The following is a 21698-nucleotide window of genomic DNA, read 5'->3' on the forward strand; positions in this document are numbered from 1 at the left end:
TAACTTGACAAAGTCTCGGACGTGCAATGAGCCAACCAGTAGAATGTCACTGTTAGTGAGTGAGTTCAGTCCTCCTTCCTGTCAGCGACAGCGCAAGAGTGGGGAGTGTTTTGCAGACACGCGCAGACGCACGCACGCACGCGCGCACACACACACGCACAGACACACGCACAGACAGACACGCGCACACACACAGACACAGACACACAGTCAAAGGTGTGGTTTCTTTGCGATCCAAAAGCGCTCAGCTTCCGCCTCTTGCCAGCAGACCGAACTCAGCGCACCAGGAGACGGCCACCGGGGGCAAAAGGGTGCACGGTCTGTCCCCAAAATCAACAAAATCTCTCTGGTTGACTTCCCCCTCCAATACCAGAAATATAATAATAATAATAAGCCCTCCCAGTGCCGAGATGAGTATGTTCGGCGGCTCCACGTCCAGACTGGCGTCTATGGGCCAGCGCAGTAATTCCCGACCGGACTTGTCGTCGTCAAGTTACATGAGGAACGACGTTTTCGCGCCTGGGAACGGTTTCCAAGGTGGGGACTACCAGATGGCGGACGGCGGCTACACGACGTACAAGACTACCTACTCCAGGTCTTCCATGCACGGCGGAGGAGGCACCGGCGGACGCAAAATGCAAGTTAGCGTGGGAGCTGGCGGCGGCGGCGGGGGAGGTGTCATAAGGTAAGTTGCGACAAAATCACCTGTTGTATTGGCTCAAACTTCATCAAACATAATCGTTCCGAGGCACATTCATTTTATGCTGTTACTGCTCTATTACGAGGCTATTAGAATTAAAATCAAGAGCGAAAGTAGTCGTAGTAATAACAAAAACAAAAACAAAAACGGCATAGTCCTTGTAGGAGCTGTGCCGAATCAGCATGTTTTTAAAAAATCGGTATCGTAATGATTATGCGGTGACTTGGATTCCAGAGAATGTTCTTGCATAAGGTTCTGACCACAACAGAGGAAATGCTTGGAACGCCCCTCCCTAATTCCCCTCTTGGGTGATCTCACGCAGATTTTTGGACGTTTGCAAACCGTGGCGATAGTTTATTCCTCTTTTATTAATAAAGCCTTCTTTCAGAATGTGAGCATTTCAGTCGACTCTATTTGTATATTTTTTTATTCACACAATAAAAAGGTCAAGCCAATGTCATTATTTTGAGATTTTTGATAACCACTGAACCAAATATGACACCAGACCCGTTTGCTCAGTACGCACTCAGTAAGGTTTGAAGTTAGAATGATAAAATGTTAAAATCTAACCTAGAATGTCTTTAGAGCATAAATAACACTGTTTTTTGTTGATATTGCATAATTTTATTTATACAGTGATCATTGAAAAAGCCTCAAATGTTAAAAAAAGACCCCCGCAACCATCAACTTTGTGGGACTTAAGATCAGTGTTTTATGTTGATAGTCACAGAACGAGATATGACTGTGTTCTCAGTGCATTAAACAAAATAAATCATCAGGCTTTATCACTTTCTGCCAACTTCTAAAACATTAATGTGTGTTCAACCTCTTCAATAGTTACTATGAAGTTTTATTAAAAAGAGGTTGACGGGTAAAATGTACATAAGGTCCTCTTTTGTATACTTAATAACAGCGTATTACTATTTTTGGAAAGATTTTTTTTTCATTGTTTAAGCCTTCACATCAGTTCCATGGAGAATGTGAATGTGTGTGTGTGTGTGTTCATGTGAATAAATGTATGTTCTTGTTTTTTAATTAGAACAACCTTTTGTGTTCTTTGGAATGGCTGCGAAAACTTCCTTGACGTTAAATATTCAATAAATAATCCACGACCGGCACTCATAGTAACCCAGATAAGTGTTTTCCGACCAGTTGGTGCACGTTTGTGTGCCTTGAGCGATCATTAAGCGTGCCACGGGACATTACTCGGTTTTACTGAACTGGTTCCAAAATTATCTATTCAATACAAATGGTTTGCCTTAATTCCTATTTACCGATTAAGGTTTTTTTGTGTGTGTGGTGGTGTACTGACAGTTTTTTCCTGATGTAAAAACGGGTCACTGCTCAATAATGGTTGTGAAATGGTAACATGGATGGATTATGTGCAATAACCTCATAAGAGAGCTCTCAGCATTGAGAGCCGTAACAATTGTCTTGAGAACCGTTTTAATGAAAGCTGTCTGTCAAAATGGGAATATTTATTGCTTTGTCGCATTGCAGTGTGGAGGATATTCAAGAGAAAATAATGCAGCTGAAAGCCATGAGTCATGAGTACCTGCAAAGAGCAAAGATGATCCTGCAGAGTGTGAGTACTCTCCTCGACATGAGCGCCTCGATTGCTAGAAATGAGCACAAAGCAGATTAGTGGTCAGTTGGTGACTGCACTACAGTGATAAAATGGCTTGTTGACATACCAATCTGGTAGGGGTGGTCGCGGGAAAAGCGGAGAATGTGGCTCGCGTTGATTTATTGCGGCTGTCCTGCTAGGGCGGACCACCGGCGGAGGCCGAGAAGATGCTGATGATGGCGTCCGATCATATGGAGCTCTTGAGGACGTACGGAATGGACCTGCAGCAAATGCGCATCCCCAATGATGTCTTCACCAGGTAAACCAAAAAAGCGTGTACCTTCTACGTGCAACGAACAATTTGGATATTCTTGGTCAGACTGAATATGTCATTCCTCTCATTTTAAACTTGCAGTATAAACCAGCTGGAGCACATGTATGGCGGTGTCCAACAGCAACTAATAGGCACCATGACCATCAAACGGAACACGGCCAGCAGTCTGGGCGCTGCCGAAGGAGGGAGGCTCTTTAAAGACGCAATGGCCTGGATTAGCCAGCAGAAGGTAAGACATAAATTGGTGTTTGGAGTGCAAATGTTGGGGAAACAAAATGTTACTTCCGCTTTAACTCTTTGAGCGCCATTGTCAAGTCAGTGAGGGCAGCTGTGATCAACAATTTTTTTGTTATGTGAACGAACAAAGAAAAGTCTCGGCCAACTCTAGTTTGAGTATTAGAAAGTAAAAAATAAACAAACAAAGCACCAACTATGGCCAGCAGATGGAAGCATTGGGTCTCTTTTGGATGAGATCACCACATAGCAAAACAATGGCAGACCTCTGAAAATAGATTGCGACCATCAGCTTGTTATTGAGTGTCACTTTGAAGTCTATAGTGTCACAAAAGATGATCATTCAAATTTAGAAGTAAAAGCAAATATGTAATGTACATACATGCCCACACACAAATGCATGGCATGGTGCACGCATACACACGCACACACTACTAAATACTACTACAACTATATAGCGTGCTAATGGTTTTTAAAGTTTGTCAAAATTGCTACACTGGTGAATATTTGTAAATACATTATTTTGCCATTAAATGCTAACTTATTTCCCCATTTCAATTTTACAACAGTGCTAACCATTAGCACAAACAAAATGGCTCTCAACACCACAGGAAAAGTTAAAAAAAATGACATATCAATGAATAAATAAGTAAACAGACCAATATGAACACATTTAATTTTAAAAATTAATAAATCTGATCAACTACTGCCAGTCAGCTTTTCCACAAGAAATAGCGATGAGTGCCTAGCTTGTGGTAGCATTTAAAAATAAATATTATTGAATATGAATATAAATTATTATTTATTTTCCCTCTGTTAATCCAGATTAGACAGATCTTCATTTGCAATGCCAACCTTGCCGCAGACAGCAAAGCAAAACAAAGCAAAAATAAAAGCAAATACAAAAACAGACAATAAACTGTATGATATAGTTACATTGCTGTTTCTATTTGTGATGTGCTCTGATTATTTTGGGATGATAAGTTAGTTTGTTTGTGAGCGCCTGTGGGGCCTTCCCGTGCATCATAGATGTTCAAAGCGGTGCACAACTTCGAACTTGGCGTTGTTGCAACACGTAAGACATATTCCAAGTTGCACAAGCTGCAGATAATTGCATGTATGAGTCTAGGAGGTGGAGGAGGAGGGTGCGCACTCTCCCTATCACTCCCACTGACCTGTTGGTAACTGAAACCATTTTGACCCACTGCCAAAACCTGATCCGCCGGTGAACGAGGCCGAGGAGTGCAACAATGACGTGGGAAGGGGAATATGGCGGATTAGTTTGAAGGGAACGAAGCGATGTGTTTGCGAGGGAGAGGCCGAAAAAGAACAGTAACTGAGTGTGAATTGTGGCGCTTATCAGACAGATGTTGGAAGAACAGGGCAGGTCGACATGCTTATGGGAAAACGCCCTCCTGCCTTTTTCAAAACCTCACCCCATAATGCTGTTTGCTGACACTAACATAACACCTGATTTGATCTGACTGCTTTTTTACTAAGACGTTTTAGTGGTGCTGGTGAAAGAGGCCGTCATGTGTGGCTTCAGCCCAGTAAGCAAGGAAGAAGGGAGTGGCGTGCGAACAAAGACTCAAAAGAGAAGAGAGAGTGGAGAAAAAAATGGGAGTAAAGTGCAGGGACAGGCAGAGGTTGTTCTTATCAAAAGACCAGAGCTGAACAAAGAGGGGCATAGTTGGAATAGTTTCCTGCTTGCAACTGGATGTTAAGATGGGTTGGCCATAGAGTGCCACCTTGAGGACAAAAGGGAGAAGGCTACAGTTTGGAGAAATTGATGAGGTACATTTGTACAATGCGATGCAATGAAAGTTAAAGTTTACACATTTTACACACACACACACACACACACACACACACACATACACACAAAAACACACACACACACACACATATATGTATATATATATATATATATATATATATATATATATATACACACACACATTCTGTATGTAACCCCTCTGACTAGAGAGGGGTTAGAGAGTGGTTGTTCAGTGGCAAGAGAGGGCTGGCCTGAAGGACAGCACAGAGGCACTCATCCTGGCTGCTCAGGAGCAGGCCCTGAGCACCAGAGCCATTGAGGCCCAGATTTCCACAGTGTGGGACGAATAAAGGATATCTTATCTTATATACCACACCAGACAAGACCCAAGGTGTAGGTTGCGCAAAGAGGCACCTGAGACGATCCAACACATAACTGCAGGGTGTAAGGGTAATATATACAGCACTTGCCCTAGTCAGCAATGTAGCACAAAATCTTGGTGTTGAGGATCTAACAACAAATAACTGCAGGGTGTAAGATGCTGGCAGGGAAAGCCTACATGGAACGCCATAACCAGGTGGCTGGCATAGTCTACCGAAACATCTGTGCGGAGTATGGACTGGAAACCCCAAGGTCAACATGGGAAACACCTCCGAAGGTGGTGGAGAATGACAGAGCGAAGATCCTGTGAGACTTCCAGATCCAGACTGACAAGATGGTAATGGTGAACCAACCAGATATCGTGATCATAGATAAAGGACAGAGGAAAGCCGTTGTAGTGGATGTAGCTGTCCCAAATGATGGAAACATCAGAAAGAAGGAACACGAGAAACTCGAGAAATACCAAGGGCTCAGAGAGGAGCTGGAGAGAGCCTGGAAGGTAAAGGTGACAGTCGTGCCTGTGGTGGTCGGAGCACTCGGGGCAGTGACCCCCAAACTAGATGAGTGGTTGCAACAGATCCCGGGAACAACATCGGACATCTCAGTCCAGAAATGTGCAGTACTGGGAACAGCAAGGATACTGCGCAGAACCCTCAAGCTTCCTGGCTTCTGGTAGAGGAATGAGGGACGGACACCACCCGAGGGGGGGTAAGACGAGGTAATTACTGTATATATATATATATATATATATATATATATATATATATATATATATACACAGGGGCGGCCCGGTAGTCCAGTGGTTAGCACGTCGGCTTCACAGTGCAGCGGTACCGGGTTCGATTCCAGCTCCAGCCTCCCTGTGTGGAGTTTGCATGTTCTCCCCGGGCCTGCGTGGGTTTTCTCCGGGTGCTCCGGTTTCCTCCCACATTCCAAAAACATGCATGGCAGGCTGATTGGGCGCTCTAAATTGTCCCTTGGTGTGAGTGTGGGTTGGATGGTTGTTCGTCTCTGTGTGCCCTGCGATTGGCTGGCAACTGATTCAGGGTGTCCCCCGCCTACTGCCCGAAGACGGCTGGGATAGGCTCCGGCACCCCCCGCGGCCCTAGTGAGGATCAAGCGGTTCGGAAGATGAATAAATGAATGAATATTTAAAATGTAGACATACACACACGCACACACACACATGCACATTCACAAACTCATTAACATTATTCTTAAACTTGCAGCGCATGATTCAGACGGCTCCTTGGGGGGAAGACTCGGCCACTATCGAAAAACAAATCATGAGCCACAACAAATTCCACAGCACCATTCAAAGGAGCCAGGAAGTAGACCGTGCCCGGGACGAACTGGTACGTAGCCGTGGTCTGCTTCACTCTTCTGTGACCTTTGTGCGTCTTTTGAAGCGCCTCTTAACCGAGGTCATTTGTAACAATAAATTTTAAAAAAGGACTTGTGTTTAGGGCATGAGGGGTGAAAAGTCCAACCTTTACATCATGGAACAAGAATGGGACAGTCTGCAGGTAGAAAGAAAATCTTTGATAAGCAAAAGTGCTCGGGAGTTTTGGGGAATCGATTGAATTGATTTACTGTGCCTTTCAATGCAGAAAATGTCACACAACCGAGTGAATCAGCTGCGCGAGCTGCAAAGCATCATTGAGGAAATCTCTCGCGCGATCATGTGGGTGAACGAGAAGGAGGAAGAAGAACTGGTCTTTGACTGGGGAGACAAAAACATCGAGCAGTACATCCCCAAGAAGCAAGAGAGCTACTCTGTAAGTTTTACTCTCTTGCCGCTTCCCCAACTTGGTGGACCTTTTGGGACATGACACCTCGATCCTCTTCTTCACACAGAGGCTGATGAAAGATCTGGAGGAGAAAGAGAAGGAGCTGAACAAGCTGAAGGTGAAAGCAGACGGCCTCCTGAGCAACAACCATCCAGCCTCGGATAAGATTGAAGTGAGTTTTTTTTCCGGCTTCCGGATCCCTCTGTACTTTCTCTAATGTGTGGGTCAGTGAGGCATTGCCAAGGAAGCAATATGACAGCACATGTGACTGAGTATGACGTCTTTTATATAATTGGGGGCCTTGGAAGTGCTAATTTTATCTGTTGTGAGTGTCATCCATGCTGGATCCTGTTGATAGTTTTCTGTGTGCATCTGCCCTCAGGCCTACATGGATACCTTGCAGACCCAGTGGAGCTGGCTTCTCCAGATCACCAAGTGTATTCACATTCATCTGAAGGAGAATGCAGCCTACAGCCAAGTAAAATAGCACCTGATTCGCTTCATCGTATATGGTCAAAACTGACAGGAGATGCTAAAAACGTGTTTTTTAAAAATCTCCTGCTTAGTTTTTCAAAGAGGCGAATGAGACCTATGAAAAGTTGAAAAAGGACCGCGAGAACGTCCAGACCAAGTACAAGTGCAACAAAAACACCCCACTGGAAAACCTTTTGGAGCTCCTGAAACTCTTGGAGGTACTAATGTGCACATACAAAATTCCTTTGGGACATATTCCAACTTGATTTTGAAAACTTGTTTCTCTGGTTTGTGATTAAAAAAAAAAATTTTTGGTGGGATGCACCAAACACACTTTTCACTGCCTATAGAAAGAGAAGGAACGAATCATGGAGAATAAGAGACAGGTTCAAAGCCTGGTCAACAAGTCCAAGACTATTGTGAGGCTGAAGCCCCGCAACCCAGAGGAACCGACAGCAACCAACAACCCCATCATGGTCCAGGCATTGTGTGACTTCAAGCAGGACCAGGTGGGTCCTCCAAGGGCAATGAACCATATTTGGGAACTGAAGTGGCTGTTCAACACAGACCCTGACCACCTTACATGTGATTCTATCCAAAACAATCAGGGAATCTTGAGTGCAAAAATAACAAGTATTTCAGTCATTACGTCATTGTATAAGAGTGTAATGACAAAATAAATAGCAATCTGGAAAGCCCTCGTCAAGATTTTTAATTTGCAATATGTCTTCAATGTGGTTTGTTGTATTTTTTTTTTTTATAGAAAGGGATCCTCAAAGGGAATGAGGGCATCCTGAAAGACAACACGCAGCGCAGCAAGTGGCTTGTGACTGGCCCAGGAGGTCTGGACATGTTGATTCCCTCCGTGTGTCTGCTGATCCCCCCGCCGAATCCCCTCAGTATCGGCCTGGCCAACAAGTAAGAGCAGTCTCTAACAAATGCACATTTACATCAATTTTAGTTGCTAGCAGTCGTCAGCACAGGGCAAAATGGCAGCCCTGCTGAGAAGGGTAGAACATAGAACATTCATTGCCAAGAAAATTCTGGCTTGACTTGCGCTTTATCAAGCGCATGTTTACTGCCTTGGTGTTGTAGTCGTCGTGTCTGTTCTTATGCTTCAAACGTGGTTGTTCCCTAAGGAATGAGCAATATTATGAGGCCATCTTGGCTATCTGGAATCAGCTGTACATTAACATCAAGAGCCTCATCTCGTGGCAGTACTGCCTCAAGGACATCAACTACATCAACTCTCTGACATTCTCCATGGTAACGTATTTCAACCTTGACTCCACTCGAACAATTAGGCCGATTTTTGCTCACCTCCCGTGTCGTCGTTTGCCTGGCAGATATCGAAAATGCGCCCCGAGGAGTACCGTAGCATCATCAAAAGACTGGAGACTCACTACCAAGAGTTTCTGCGTACCAGTCAAGGTTGTGACCTTTTCGGGGAAGAGGATAAACTCAACATCCAGGGCCACTTTGATCAAGCCCAGAACCATTATGATACCCTGGTTGTCCAGCTGACCGGCTACAGTGAGTTGTCTGATTTGCCATCAATGACCTACAGCTTGATTTGATTTGATTATAACTAACATCACTATTTTTTCTTCTTTTGCATTTGAAGAGGAGGATAAGGAGCCAAGCAAACCCGCGCCTCCCAAAATCCAGGCCCTCAGCATCATGCTGCTCAATAGTCTGCAGGAGCTCCGAAGGAGGCTGGAGCTGGCCGAGACCGGACTCACCGGCCATCTGCACATTTGCTCGGGCGAAAACAGCCTGCAAGAGTGCTTAGTGCACATCCAACAACTGCAGGTATGGCACGAATCGCTTTGTAGGTAAAATTGCAAGCACTTGAAAATGCTGGAGCAGAGCGATAGCCAAGGGTTTAGCATTTCTGCCTCACAGTTTTGAGGTTGTGGTTTGAATCCCGGGTCTGGCCGTCCTCTTTGGAGTTGATATGGTCTTCTGTGTGGCTTTTCCCTGCATATGGGAGTAAATTTGTAAACACAGTTAACCACAGTAAGTCACTCACTCAAAGCAATAAGCATTGCTTTGCTGCCATCTTATTGCAACTTGATGCGAAGGAACGAGGAATGAGCTGATGAGCTTAATTTCGACATAAAGTACTGCTTTGCTGCGATCTTATTCCATCTCGGTGCCAAGGAACTATGTTGAAGTGAGCTGAGCACTTTGTGGCATTTATGGGCTCTAGACCAGTGGTGGCTAAGTCAGTACTCGAGTGCCCATGTCCAGTTTCAGATGTCTCCCTGCTCCAACACACTTGAATCCAATGATCAGTATCGTTATCAGGCTTCTGAAAAGCTTGCTGATGAGCTGATCATTGGAATCAGGCTTCAACGGGCTGGATAGGGGTTCTACATGACCGGACTTAGGCACCCCTGCTCGAGACTCTAAATTGTCCACAGTTGGGAATGCGAGTTTGAGTGCTTGTTTGTCTATATCAGGGATGGACAACTGGCTCGGAAGTCTGTGGTCCTTTGTAACCGAGTACCACTGATTAAAAAGTGTGCCCAACCCTGCAGCATTTAAGTTGCCCATCGCTGGTCTATATGTACCGTATGATCACCTGATGACCAGTCAAGGGTTTACTCTGAAAATGACAACGCTGGATTTAATGTGCCGTACAATGTTGATGTCCAGTTGGTGCACCAAGATCTGGACTCCATTCACGATGAATACCTGCGCCTCAGAGAGAAGATTCTAAAGCAGCTGGAAGGGATCCCTCCCGACTCAGAGCAAGCTAAGTTTCTGCGCTCAGAGCTGGAAATCATCAGCCAGAAACTTGGGGGTCTGCAGGGTCTCTACTCAGCTTACATCCAGAGGTACGCTTTCATCCTGGAAAAAGAAATACAACAAAAAGGACGCATTCACTTCAGTGTTGTTTAAATCGATGATGTCATGTGATTGCCAACAGAGTGTCAGCGTTGAAGTCCTTGCTTGAGACTCTTCTCCAGGTTGAAGATGTTGTCAAAGTCCACGAGGCCCGCCTGACGGAAAAAGAAACCACCTCACTGGATCCGCGAGAACTGGACAACTACCAGAGCACTCTGAAGGTTTTTACACATTTTGACTTCCTTTCCTTCTTTGACCATAAATACATAAAAAAAAAACAGGTTAAGAACCAAGCATTTAATTTCGGCCCCTTTCGTGTCACAAAAAAATCACCTTGCAGGGTTACAAGAACAATATAAAATGAAGTATTGTATGATGAGCAATAGAAAACAGTCAAACGGGAGCGGCAGGAATTTCAATAAAAATGCACCATCTGGAAAGAAGAATTGGACACTGCACAATAAATTCAAAGGCTAAAAGGAACATGTGTGCTGTGTCACAGGTGGTTGGCATATGGAATATTAGCGAGGCATTGTGAAATCGGTGATAAAACCTGTGTCTGTTTGAATCTGTTGTTAGAAATATAATTTCAATCAGAAATCTACTCAATTACATTTTGTATTTATTTTCTTCAAAGCAAATGAAGATCGAGCTGGAGCACAAAAAAGACTTGCTGACCGCGATGGAGTCGGAGCTAGCCAAAGCGGTTCAATGGAACGGTCAAGTCTCGGAGTCCTTCCACAGGTGCGACGTGGACTTGTCCAAATACGCAGAAGTGGTGGGTCAACTGTCTGACCGCTGGCGCCGCATCCAAACCCAAATCGATACCAGGTTAGTACAACATCACATTTTATTTTTGTTTGGCTTCTTGGAAGGAGGAGGCTCAAAAACATCCCTTCATCCTTCCTCCTCCCACGCTTTCCTCTTTCAGATTGTGGGATCTAGAGAAGCATGAGAAGCAGCTGAAAAATTACCAGCACAACAGCACTTCCATCGACCAGTGGATAAACAATGCCCGGAAGCGCCAGGACGGCCTTCAGAATGTGAAACTCACTAACATCCAGATGGTCATGGACTACCTCAACCAGCAGAAGGCAAATTTCCACCCCTGCTTCCTTTGCATTCGTCTATAGTCCCCAAAATGGAAAAGTCTCATTTAACTGAACAACCTCTCCGTAGATACTTCACGGTGAAATCAAAGGAAAGAAAGACAAGGTGGAGGATGTCCAGAAAGATGCAGACACCTGCGCCGCCTCCATTAAGGTTGGTCGGGCTTCAAGACAAAAAAAAAAAAAAGAAAGAAAGATTCGTGGGCTATTAGATGAATCCTACCCCTCTCTTCTGACTGTGTGTCGTGTTTTCAGGACTATGAGTTGCAGCTCGCTTCCTACAGTTCCGGCCTGGAAACGCTCCTTAATATTCCGATCAAGAGAACCATGCTGAAGTCGCCCGCTACTGTTATAAGACAGGAGGTATTCATCATGTTTTAGTTGTTAAGTCACAGCATTCCACACTCATTGATCGCTTCATTCAGTACACTTGCATGATGATAATGATTTATCACAAATCTGGTTTTAGAAAGATATTACAAAGGAAAGGATTCACATTTTGTTGTTGGTTTGTACAACTGCCATATACAGTGGTACCTCTACTTGGGAAATTAATTGGTTCTGGAAGAAATTTCTGAGCTAGAAAATTTCTGGGTGATTCACATTTACGTAAAACTATCGGAACACCTCATGGCCAGCAGGGGTGAATGGTGAGGACTCTGCAGAGACACCTATCTATCTATTTATCTATCTACACACACTGACACATTCGGTAGAGGTCCCTCTTAGCCAATGGGATGCCAGGTAATATCCACTGGCTGAGCAGCTATAAGTATGTTGCGTTCAGGAAACTCAGAGTTGCGATTAGCAGCCAATATTGTATTTTTACCTTCGCATCTTGAAATTTTTTTCGTAACAAGAAGCAATATTTTCCTGTTGAGGCGTAACTTGAAAATTTCATATGAAGAGCCGTTTGTAAGTAGAGGTACCATCATATACTCAGAGCTGTGTCTATGTTTTTGTTTTTTTTAACCTTATATTATTTCACATAACTGTATATTTTAAATGTCCTTTTCTAGTTGTATTGTTAATTATAATTCCCAGTTCTATAGTTCTTGAATACAAATATTTACTGGGAATACAACTTTAACAAGGTTAATTATACACTACGTGGTGTTACAGTTTATGTACATACTCTGGCTAAATCATCACCATAGGAAGGGATTTCCCTTCATAAACCAAGGACACTCTGTAATCCTGTGCTTTTAATTAACGTCCACAAAATAGTTGTCTAGTTCAATACTACTGGAAAATTTATTCTGGAATTCTGTCTGCCATCAGGCGTCGGACATCCAATCCCAGTACATTGAGCTCCTCACTCGCTCAGGTGACTACTACAAGTTTCTTGGGGAGTTGCTGAAGAATATGGAAGAGCTGAAGGTAACTTTTAGGACTTTTTAGTACTTTAGTATGCTGGATGACCGAAGAGAAATGATCAAGCCTATCTAAACGAGTTTTCTCTATTCAGATTAGGAACACCAAGATCGAGCTGCTGGAGGAGGAAATTAGACGCCTCAAGGAGCAGCTTGGCGATAGTGGCGGGAAAAACAAGTCTCTGGAAGATGCGTTGGCCCGCCTCAAGCTGGAGCTCAGCCAGTCAAAAGACCAGCTCATTTCTCTGGAGGAAGTCAAGAGAACCACATCCATTCAAGTATCTGCCGCCAAGGAGAGCCTGGAAGGTACCCACGGCCAGATCCAAGAGCTGACTGACCAGCTCAACCGCATTAAGTACCAACTGGAGGAAGAAAAGAGGAAAAAGAGGCTAGCCGAAGAGCGCTACACTAGCCAACAAGAAGAATATGAGGCGGCCGTTCGCCGCAGACAGAAAGAGCTGGATGAGCTTAACTGGCTCAAGATTGACTTGGAAAAAACTGTCAATGACAAGGAACGTGAGATGGAGAGGCTGAAGATACTGCTGGAGGAGGAGGCGGCACGTCGCCGCAGTGCCGAGTCAGATATTTCAAAGGTAAGAACACAGTGCACCCAGGAGGTCAATCAACTTAAGCAAACGTACGAGACCCAGATCCACGTCACCAAGACCACTGTCCTGAAAGCCTCGCAGCAGAAAGAAGAGGACTCAGCCGAACTGAGGCGGCAGTACGAGCAGCTCACCGGAGAGAAGAGAGATCTCGAAGACGAGCTCCGTAGACTCAAACTCTCCATTGCCCACGCCGAAGAGCAAAAAAACAGAGCGCAGATGGAGATTAACCAGCAGAGGTCATCATTGACCCAAGAGACAAGGATGCGGAGTGAGCTGGAAGTGCAAATCAGGAAGTTCACGCAGCAGAGAGATGACAATGAGCTCAAACTCAAGGAGGCCGCCAAAAATATTCAAGAAAAAGGTCGTCAGATCAGCATGCTCACATGTGACATCGAAGAGGAAGTGAAGAAGAGGAGGGCCTTGGAATTGGAAATCAATCTCCTGAAACAGTCTGAGGGAGAGCTGAAGGCGACCAACGCCTCCTGTCTGGAGACAATTAACAAGCTTAAACTGTCTGAGAAGGAAATCCGCATCACCCGAGTGGAGCTGGAGAAGCAGACCAGTGACCGCAACAAGGCAGAGCAGAATGCTGTGAGGCTCCAGAGCCACATCCGGGAACTCCAATGCGCTCTGGATGCCATGGGAGCCGATATGGAGAAGCAAAAGAAGGCAACCCAAGACGAGCTCACACGCAGAAAGAGGCTGGAGTCGGAGTTAGAGAGGGTGACAAAGACATGCAAAGAGTACACCACCACGATCACAAGCCTCAAGTCGATTCAGGTCGAGGCCTCAAACACTGAAAGAAAGTACGGGCAGGATCTCAGAGCTCTTCAGGACGCTTTGGATAAGAGCCACAGGGACCACAAACTCACCAAAGATGAACTGGCAGCTGTGATCGCTGAACTGAAGACATTGAAACAGAAGCTCCACCACGATCAACTCCAGATTGTGGAGTTCAACCAACGAAACGAAAGTCTGTACAAAACCATCGAGGACAAGACCCGGAACCTCAACGAATGCACCGTTGAAATCGAACGTCTGAAGGCTCAGGCTCAGAACCTGACAAAGGAGAAATTGATGCGGGAGGAGGAGCTGAGGGTCCTTATGCAGGAGAGGGATCGGTTGATGATGAGCAGGGATGTTGCTGATGGAGAAAATGCATCTCAGATTTCAGCCTTGCATGTCCAACTTCAGAGTAGCAACAAGAGGACAGCGGAGCTCCAGGCTCTCGTCAACGACTTGACCAAGGAGAGAGAAAAGCTTATGGTCGAAATAGACAAATTCCAAAAGCAGTCCTTTGAGGTATTTTTGATTGCACTGAAGGAACGCCTCTGCTTAATTCTACTTTTTTCCCCCCGAATTTTCTGCTTTTGCATGAACAATTATGGAGTCTTAAGACTCAACACAAAGCATTTCTGAATGCGACATTGCCAAACACAAGATGGTGTGTTTCGGGAGTTTAGTCATAAATTTCCGCTGCTGCTGCTCCAATCCGCATGTGCTTATAACCATAACCAACTACAGATTTTAACTCATTATCACTGTGTACTAATTAAATCAATCCATCCATCAAACTTTATTGATATAGCACTTTTCAAACAAATTGTATGTATGTAATTGTTTATGCAGAGTTAAAGTATGACAGTGGAGCCATTTAACGCAACCAGAATCCATTCCAGTAGTTTGTTCATTTTACTCAGGTGAATTTTCCTTATAGGAAAAAAAAACTGGAATAGAATTAATTAGAAATAATTATTTATTATTTTCTAATTTATTTTACTTTGACTATGTTTTACTTAAAATTTTAGGTTGAATCTGTCAATCACTGAGTTCTGAGAGTCCACTGTTCACGTAGATCGCGTTGCTACTTGTTCTTGGGCAAGCTCCCTTCAATCACTGAGTTCTGAGAGTCCACTGTATTTGGAGATCATGTAGCTACTTGGTTTTGGGCAACCTCCCTTCACATGTTTTAATCTTGCTCATTTGCTCATATCTCCACAGACATCCATCATGGTTCATGAGTCTCAAAGCAAGTACAGTGAAGTGCTACTGGAGAGGGATGATTTGCTTTCAAAGCTGAAATTGATGGACCAGGACAAACACCGTCAGAAGCGCCTTGAAGATGAACTGGCCCGTATCAAACACTCCCTGGAGACCGAGCTTCGCAACAAGCAGCGCTTAATTGACGAGAAAAACACAGTTATCAAGGATTTCACCCTTTTGAAGAGCCAGTACGAGCTGAAGGAAACCCAGCTCAGGCAGTGGGAATCAGACAGGTCCAAGACAGATCAAGATAGGTCGAGTCTAAAGAATGAGATTGAGAGGTTGATGAGAGAGCTTCGACTTGTTGAGGAACGTTACAAGAGCAGGTTGTTGAGCTCTGAGAAGGAGGTGACAGAGCTAGGTCTCAAGAGAGATGCACTGCAGAGAGAGATTGAGAGGTTGCAGAGAAGGCCGAGCACGTCGAACAGACAGACCCAGACGGATATGAAGGTTGCCACAGTTGACCCTTCGAAGCTTGTATTTGACGGGGTGCGTCGCAAAGTCACAGCCCACCAGCTCTGTGACTGCGGTATCATCAGCAAGTCGACTCTAGAGCTGCTGCTGCAGGGGAAAAAGACAGTGGATGAGGTCGCCGTTGAGATCCAAGTGAATCTCAAGGGCACAGGTATTATTGCCGGTATGATGGCAGGTTCTCAAGGTAAAATGGCCTTCACTGAAGCAAAAAACAGAAATTTCCTTAGCCCAGAGAGCGCACTTATGTTGTTAGAGGCTCAGGCGGCAACAGGCTACATATCAGATCCTGCTTTTAATGACAAGATGCCCGTGGACACCGCTTGTTCCAGGGGGATTGTGGACACACAAGACAGAGACGTCTTGGTGAAAGCTGAAGCCGCGAGTGTTGGTTTCAAAGATCCCTACACGGGTAAAGTGTTGTCTGTGGGCCAGGCTTGCAAACAAGGCCGAATCGACAAGGAGACAGCACTCCGTTTGCTGCAGGCTCAGGAGTCTGTTGGGGGGATATTGGACCCCGTTCTGAGTGTGTTCCTGCCAAAAGATTTGGCCCTGGATCGCAATCTAATTGATGAGGACCTCTACAGAGCTTTGAACAGAAGACCCGCCTGCTACCTGGATCCGACAACCGGAGAAAAGACAAGCTATAGTGACCTTAGAAGAAAGTGTATGGTGGAACCTGTCCATGGTTTACTTTTGCTTCATGGCCCAGACAAACCCATGACGGTAAAGGGGCTTCGCGGGGAAGTTTCTGTGACGGAGCTTATCGAGTCTGAATTGCTTGATGAAACTGATTTGCAGAGGCTTAAAGAAGGCCGGATCACGAGCAAAGATATCGAGGATAAGCTGAGGTCTTACCTCTACGGATCTACCTGTATTGCAGGGATCTACGATGAGGTCAATGACAGAATATGGCCCTTTTACCAGGCAATGAAGGAAGGTTTGCTCATGAGGGGAACCACCTTGGAGCTTCTTGAAGCCCAAGCTGCCTCTGGCTTCATCGTTGACCCAGTAAACAACACCTTCTTGACAGTAGAAGAGGCCACACTGCGAGGCCTGGTAGGAAAAGAATTTAAGAATAAGTTGCTTTCTGCAGAAAGGGCGGTGACTGGATACACTGACCCTGCCACAGGAAAGATCATCTCCCTTTTCCAGGCCATTGAGAAAGAGCTTATCGAGAAAGGCCATGGAATCCGTTTGCTCGAGGCTCAGATTGCCAGCGGTGGGATCATTGACCCAAAAGAGAGCCATCGTATTGACGTTTCCGTTGCTTATAAACGAGGATATTTTGATGAGGAGATGAATGAGATCCTAACCTACGAAGGGGATGACACAAAAGGGTTCTTTGACCCAAACACAAAGGAGAACCTAACCTATCTTCAGCTAAAGGAGAGGTGCATCACGGATGCCAAGACCGGTCTTGTACTCCTGCCTCTTATAGACAAGAAGAAAGCACAGGTGTTACAAGAGAGCCGAAGTAATGTCCTCCGCAAGAGGCGGGTGGTGATTGTTGATCCAGACACTAATCTGGAGATGTCAGTGAGAGAGGCCTATCATCGCGAGTTAATCGACTATGACACCTTTCTAGATTTGTCAGAACAGGAGAGTGAGTGGGAAGAAATCACTATCAAAGGATCAGACGGCTCAACACGCTTGGTTATAGTAGACAAAAAGACAGGGACACAATATGACATTCAGGACTGCATGCAGCGTGGCATTATTGACCAGAAGTCCGTGGATCAGTATCGGTCCGGAACCTTAACCTTGACACAGTTTGCCGACCACATTTCCAGCAAGAGCAGCGGCACCGATATGACAATCTCAGCCAGCAGTGCCGAAGACCTGATTACCTGCAGTAGTCCCACTCAGGCTGCACCGTCCTCTCCCACCGTTCGTAAACGCTTCAACAGTATTTCCATTACAGTCTCTCCCCCAGAGCTTTTTGATGACCAGAGCCCAGTGGGAGCCATATTCGACACCGAGACTTTGGAGAAGATAACCATTCCTGAAGCACACAGGAGAGGAATATTGGATACCATCACAGCACAGAGACTGTTGGAGGCCCAGGCGAGCACCGGAGGTATTATCAACCCCGCAACTGGGCAGAGACTAACACTGCAGGACGCTGTCCATCAATGTGTGATTGACGAAGCCATGGCTGGCAAGCTGAAGGCCGCGCAGAAAGCCTATCTTGGTTTTGAGGACGTGAAGACAAAGAGAAGGATGTCCGCGGCAGAGGCAGTGAAGGAGACGTGGCTACCTTACGAGGCCGGGCAGAGGTTCCTGGAATTTCAGTACCTGACTGGAGGCCTGGTCGAACCCAGCAGTGGAAAACGCATTACCATTGAGGAGGCCATCCGCAAAGGTTGGCTGGATGGCCTTGGGGCACAGAAACTTCAGGATACCCGCAACTATCCGAAAAACTTGACCTGTCCCAAGACAAAACTGAAGATCTCCTACAAGGAAGCCTTGGATAGCTGCATGGTCGAAGAGAGCAACGGGATGAAGATGCTGCAGGCTTCGTCCGTGTCATCAAAGGGACTCAGCAGCCCTTACAATGTCTCCAACCCTGGATCTCGGTCTGGGTCCAAGCCTAGCTCCAGAAGCGGGTCTCGGAGAGGCAGTGTGGATTATTCATCTACGTACTCCTACAGCTTGTCATCCAGCAGCACAAGTGCCAACTATTAATTCAACATCTTGTCATTACTAGAAGTATAGATTTTTATTAACTATTTTACAGTTTAACATTTTTAAAGGTCTTGCTGGCATATATGAGAATTTGGGATGTTTAAAAATTGGATATGAATTTGTACGTGGATGAGTGTTTGGATCCGGCGTTTTTCTTTTTTCGTTTTTTTTTTTAATTTACGCTAACTATAATTCACAGCCTTGCATACCTGAATATATTCGGAACAACCCATTTTAATATACTTTTTTTTTAGGAGTGTAGTCTTTTATTTGAAAATGCTTATTCAACTTAGTTTCTGTACTTCTTGCCATTTTTGAAATTTTTGTTGTAGCTTGTCTTTTGATGTGCTTTATTCTTAAGTAGGAAACAATTTAAATGTTTTTATGCATTTACTTTGTAAACACTGACTTGAGTAAAGTACTGATCAGCTGTAAAAATACTACTGCCACTTAACACTACTCAAAAATGATTGAAAAAAATAAAGGCTTGATTTCCATGTTTTGATTCTTTTTTGTGTATTAATTTACTTAATGGATATTTATGGAGGGAAAAAAGGAGGTACTGTACAGTACTCTACTTTATTTACAAACCAGTAGTATCGATTCTTCCCAAAAGGTGGCGCCAATTTTCACTTAAAAAATAAGATCTCGACATTTCGGGTGGGAGCAAGTTAAAGAAAATAAAACCTCAGAGGTTATACTAAATCCTATGCTCCGTTTTAAAATAATTGGAACACAATGCAGATTTCAACGAATTAAACGTGTTAAAACTCATAATACAGGTACACCTCAGCAAATTTGAATTCGATGGCAAACGTAATTTATTTTTATAGTTCAATCCAAAAAGAGAAACTCTCTAAAATTCACTATACGCAGATTGATTTTTCATGATACAGTAAAATTATGTTTTCACTGAGGAAAATGTAAATTCATAAGCCCAAATCCCTATTTTAGTTCAAATTGATTTATTTTGAAAATGAGAACACAATTGGACGAACTAGTCAATTTGATTAAATTCAGTCACTGTAGTTCTTCGTAATTACATAGCGCAAGGAAACATAACATAGATATATAAAAATAATAACATGAATAAGAATATACAATTAAACATAAATCGATAAAAATATTAATTGGTTTAGATGGGTAAGACCGCATAAGACACGTGTTACACGACGTGCTATCACGGAGTGCACGGTCATTCATAAAGATCAATTCATTTCCAGCCTGGTCTCCACATTGGAGGATTTAGGAATGGGGGAAGGCGGCGGCGTCCTGTTGGGAGGGTGTCTGGAGGAAATGTGCGTGTGAACAAACGGACAGAGATTGGGGGAGGAGGCTGGGACGAGGGCAGGCCTCGATTGGGAGGCGCGGGGAACCAGAGGAAGACGGCCCCATCTGAGCAGTGGGAGGACCATCCTCATGCCAGGACTTGCTGCTTCTGCAGCGCGCAGCTTCGACTGGAGGAAAGTGCGCCGAGGTAACGAGTGGCGGCTTCTGCGCCACTTCGCAAGGATCTCCCCTCAACGCCCTTTTCAATCTTGAATTCCCTCCCGATCGTCCAAAAGCGAGGCTGTAATGAGTGAGCTCCATGACGGGCTGAGGGTTCTGTGACCTCAAACCTTCGCCACTTTCTCAGCCCTTTCTGCATCTCTGACTGACTAAGAGGGGGAGGCAAAGCAGGACTCACAAAAAGTGCTTCCACGAAGTCTGCAAAGGTAAGGTTGAACTTTCCTCTTGTTTTTTCGCCTTTACACAGTCAATCATTACCAGCTGCAGGGAGGATTTGAACCTCTGCCTGCTCACAAGGTAATAGTGGAGCACAGTGGATCTTTTTTTTTTTTTTTTGCCGCCACCCCACAAACTCATTTTATTGGGCTTGCAAAAGCAAAACAGAACGTTTCACACCGTATTTACGTTGGACCTGCGTCCTACACTCACTCGATTGTGTGTGTGTGTGCGCGCGCGCGCGCGTTCGTCCACAACTTTCAACAGGAGTCTGAGGACAGAGAAAGGAGTCATTCAAACTGAGCACACTATGTGAAAGTTTATTTTTGTACTTGTTATTGGAAGTTATGCCGGTCAACCTGACCTGTTAAAGGAGTGGTGGGGAACCTAAGGCTCGTGGGCCATATACAAGCCCTTGGGAGCATTCTGCCCTTTGATATGTTATAATACGAAAAGCACATCAAACCTACACTGAAAAAAAAAAGTTGGGTGAATCAAAATTTCAAGGCGACAAATTTTAAAACTAACATTTTAAATTAGGCAGTTTCATGAAATATTTTAAGTTATGTTGTTGTGAAAATTGGAAAGCTCCTGCATTTCAGAAGTTTGCAGAACTATTGTCCCTTTAATTGTTGCCACAACTGGCAAATATTAGGAAAAAAATAATTCAGGAACAAACAACTTGCTTACTTAGCTAAATTAACAACGTTCCCATCAATGTCTATAACTTTTATTTTAAAAAGACCAGATGTGGTTTTTATGATTTTTCACGGAAACTGTTACAAAAAAGCCTCAAAATATCAAACGATCAAATTCTCAAAACATAATTTTTTTAAGTTGCTGCATTACATTTTTTTCTCCTGGTACATTTTGCATTGCTTCCGAAAACTGAAAAAAAAATTGTCTGAAGACAATAGAATGGTAATAGACATCGGTTAGTTTGGTGAAGGTTCTCTGCTCCGTTTCCATTCTCAGCCGTCATCTTTTTCACAGCAGTATAACTTGTACTAAAACTGAAGTAAAAGATTCCCCATGGCTGTGTTAAAGTGTGTTCCTCCATGACTTTTGCGATGGTTCCTGGCTTTGGTGTGATATGGCGCAGCTCATAATGTGAAACACATGCTGCCATTATTGTGGACGACTTTAGCCGGGAGTCTTTTCCTAGCACCAAAAAAGGAACAATGCTCTCTTTTTTGTGTGTGTGTGAGTGTCAGTGTTTACTCGTATCTATTGGTAGATTGTCTTTGGAGAGCACATCCGCAATGTTGTGAGAGCAGCCTTGGGGTGGCCATCATTTTGACGGCATATACCAGCCCACTTCCATCACAAGAGCAGTGGCGGCGGCAATCCTCTCCTCTTCACCTCGAGTTTATCACTCGTTGGCCTTTCCCTGCACGGAAGGTCAATTGACCCACATGCTTCTATCTGCACCCTCCTCGCGCATCATTCTTCTAAGGCAGCCTTCTTTCAACATGAAGTACACGCCCGGCAAAAAGGGATAAACACTTTTGAAACTGCCAATTATGTCTTTTGTTGCTGGTTTTGTTTGGAAGTCGGAGAAATGTGAACGG

General features: G+C 44.5%; 2 protein-coding genes across 3 annotated transcripts in view; both read left to right on the forward strand.

Moving 5' to 3' along the window:
• The first annotated feature begins 236 nt into the window (after positions 1 to 236).
• Positions 237 to 18899, forward strand: LOC127616296 (desmoplakin-like). Of its 2 annotated transcripts, none has more exons than XM_052087805.1 (24): positions 237 to 685; positions 2201 to 2285; positions 2468 to 2586; positions 2683 to 2830; positions 6223 to 6348; positions 6460 to 6519; positions 6604 to 6771; positions 6851 to 6955; positions 7166 to 7261; positions 7350 to 7475; positions 7608 to 7766; positions 8021 to 8175; positions 8397 to 8523; positions 8604 to 8790; positions 8882 to 9069; positions 9919 to 10100; positions 10193 to 10331; positions 10748 to 10941; positions 11042 to 11204; positions 11290 to 11373; positions 11475 to 11582; positions 12501 to 12599; positions 12688 to 14502; positions 15202 to 18899. In XM_052087805.1, exons 1-24 carry the CDS (start codon positions 411 to 413, stop codon positions 18400 to 18402), a joined length of 8109 nt encoding a protein of 2702 aa, XP_051943765.1. In that variant the 5' UTR covers positions 237 to 410; the 3' UTR covers positions 18403 to 18899. The 2 variants fall into 2 exon arrangements, with proteins under 2 accessions (XP_051943765.1, XP_051943766.1); XM_052087806.1 differs by having other exon boundaries at positions 238 to 685; positions 12688 to 13185.
• An 899-nt stretch (positions 18900 to 19798) lies between these two features.
• The window catches only part of LOC127616300 (tensin-3-like), a 42400-nt gene continuing 40500 nt past the window's right edge, over positions 19799 to 21698 (forward strand). Inside the window, exon 1 of the mRNA XM_052087814.1 lies at positions 19799 to 20117. The gene's annotated coding sequence lies outside the window, so the exon portion shown is untranslated. The remainder of the gene's footprint in view (positions 20118 to 21698) is intronic.

Source organism: Hippocampus zosterae, chromosome 15, assembly GCF_025434085.1.
Source record: "Hippocampus zosterae strain Florida chromosome 15, ASM2543408v3, whole genome shotgun sequence".
Lineage (NCBI taxonomy): Eukaryota > Metazoa > Chordata > Actinopteri > Syngnathiformes > Syngnathidae > Hippocampus > Hippocampus zosterae.

Coding starts and splice junctions, on each gene's coding strand:
- LOC127616296 (XM_052087805.1), top strand. CDS start 411: ATGAGTATGTTCGGCGGCTCCACGTCCAGACTGGCGTCTATGGGCCAG. Junction 6,772..6,850: donor AGAAGCAAGAGAGCTACTCT/GTAAGTTTTACT, acceptor TTCTTCACACAG/AGGCTGATGAAAGATCTGGA. Junction 7,262..7,349: donor AGAATGCAGCCTACAGCCAA/GTAAAATAGCAC, acceptor TCTCCTGCTTAG/TTTTTCAAAGAGGCGAATGA.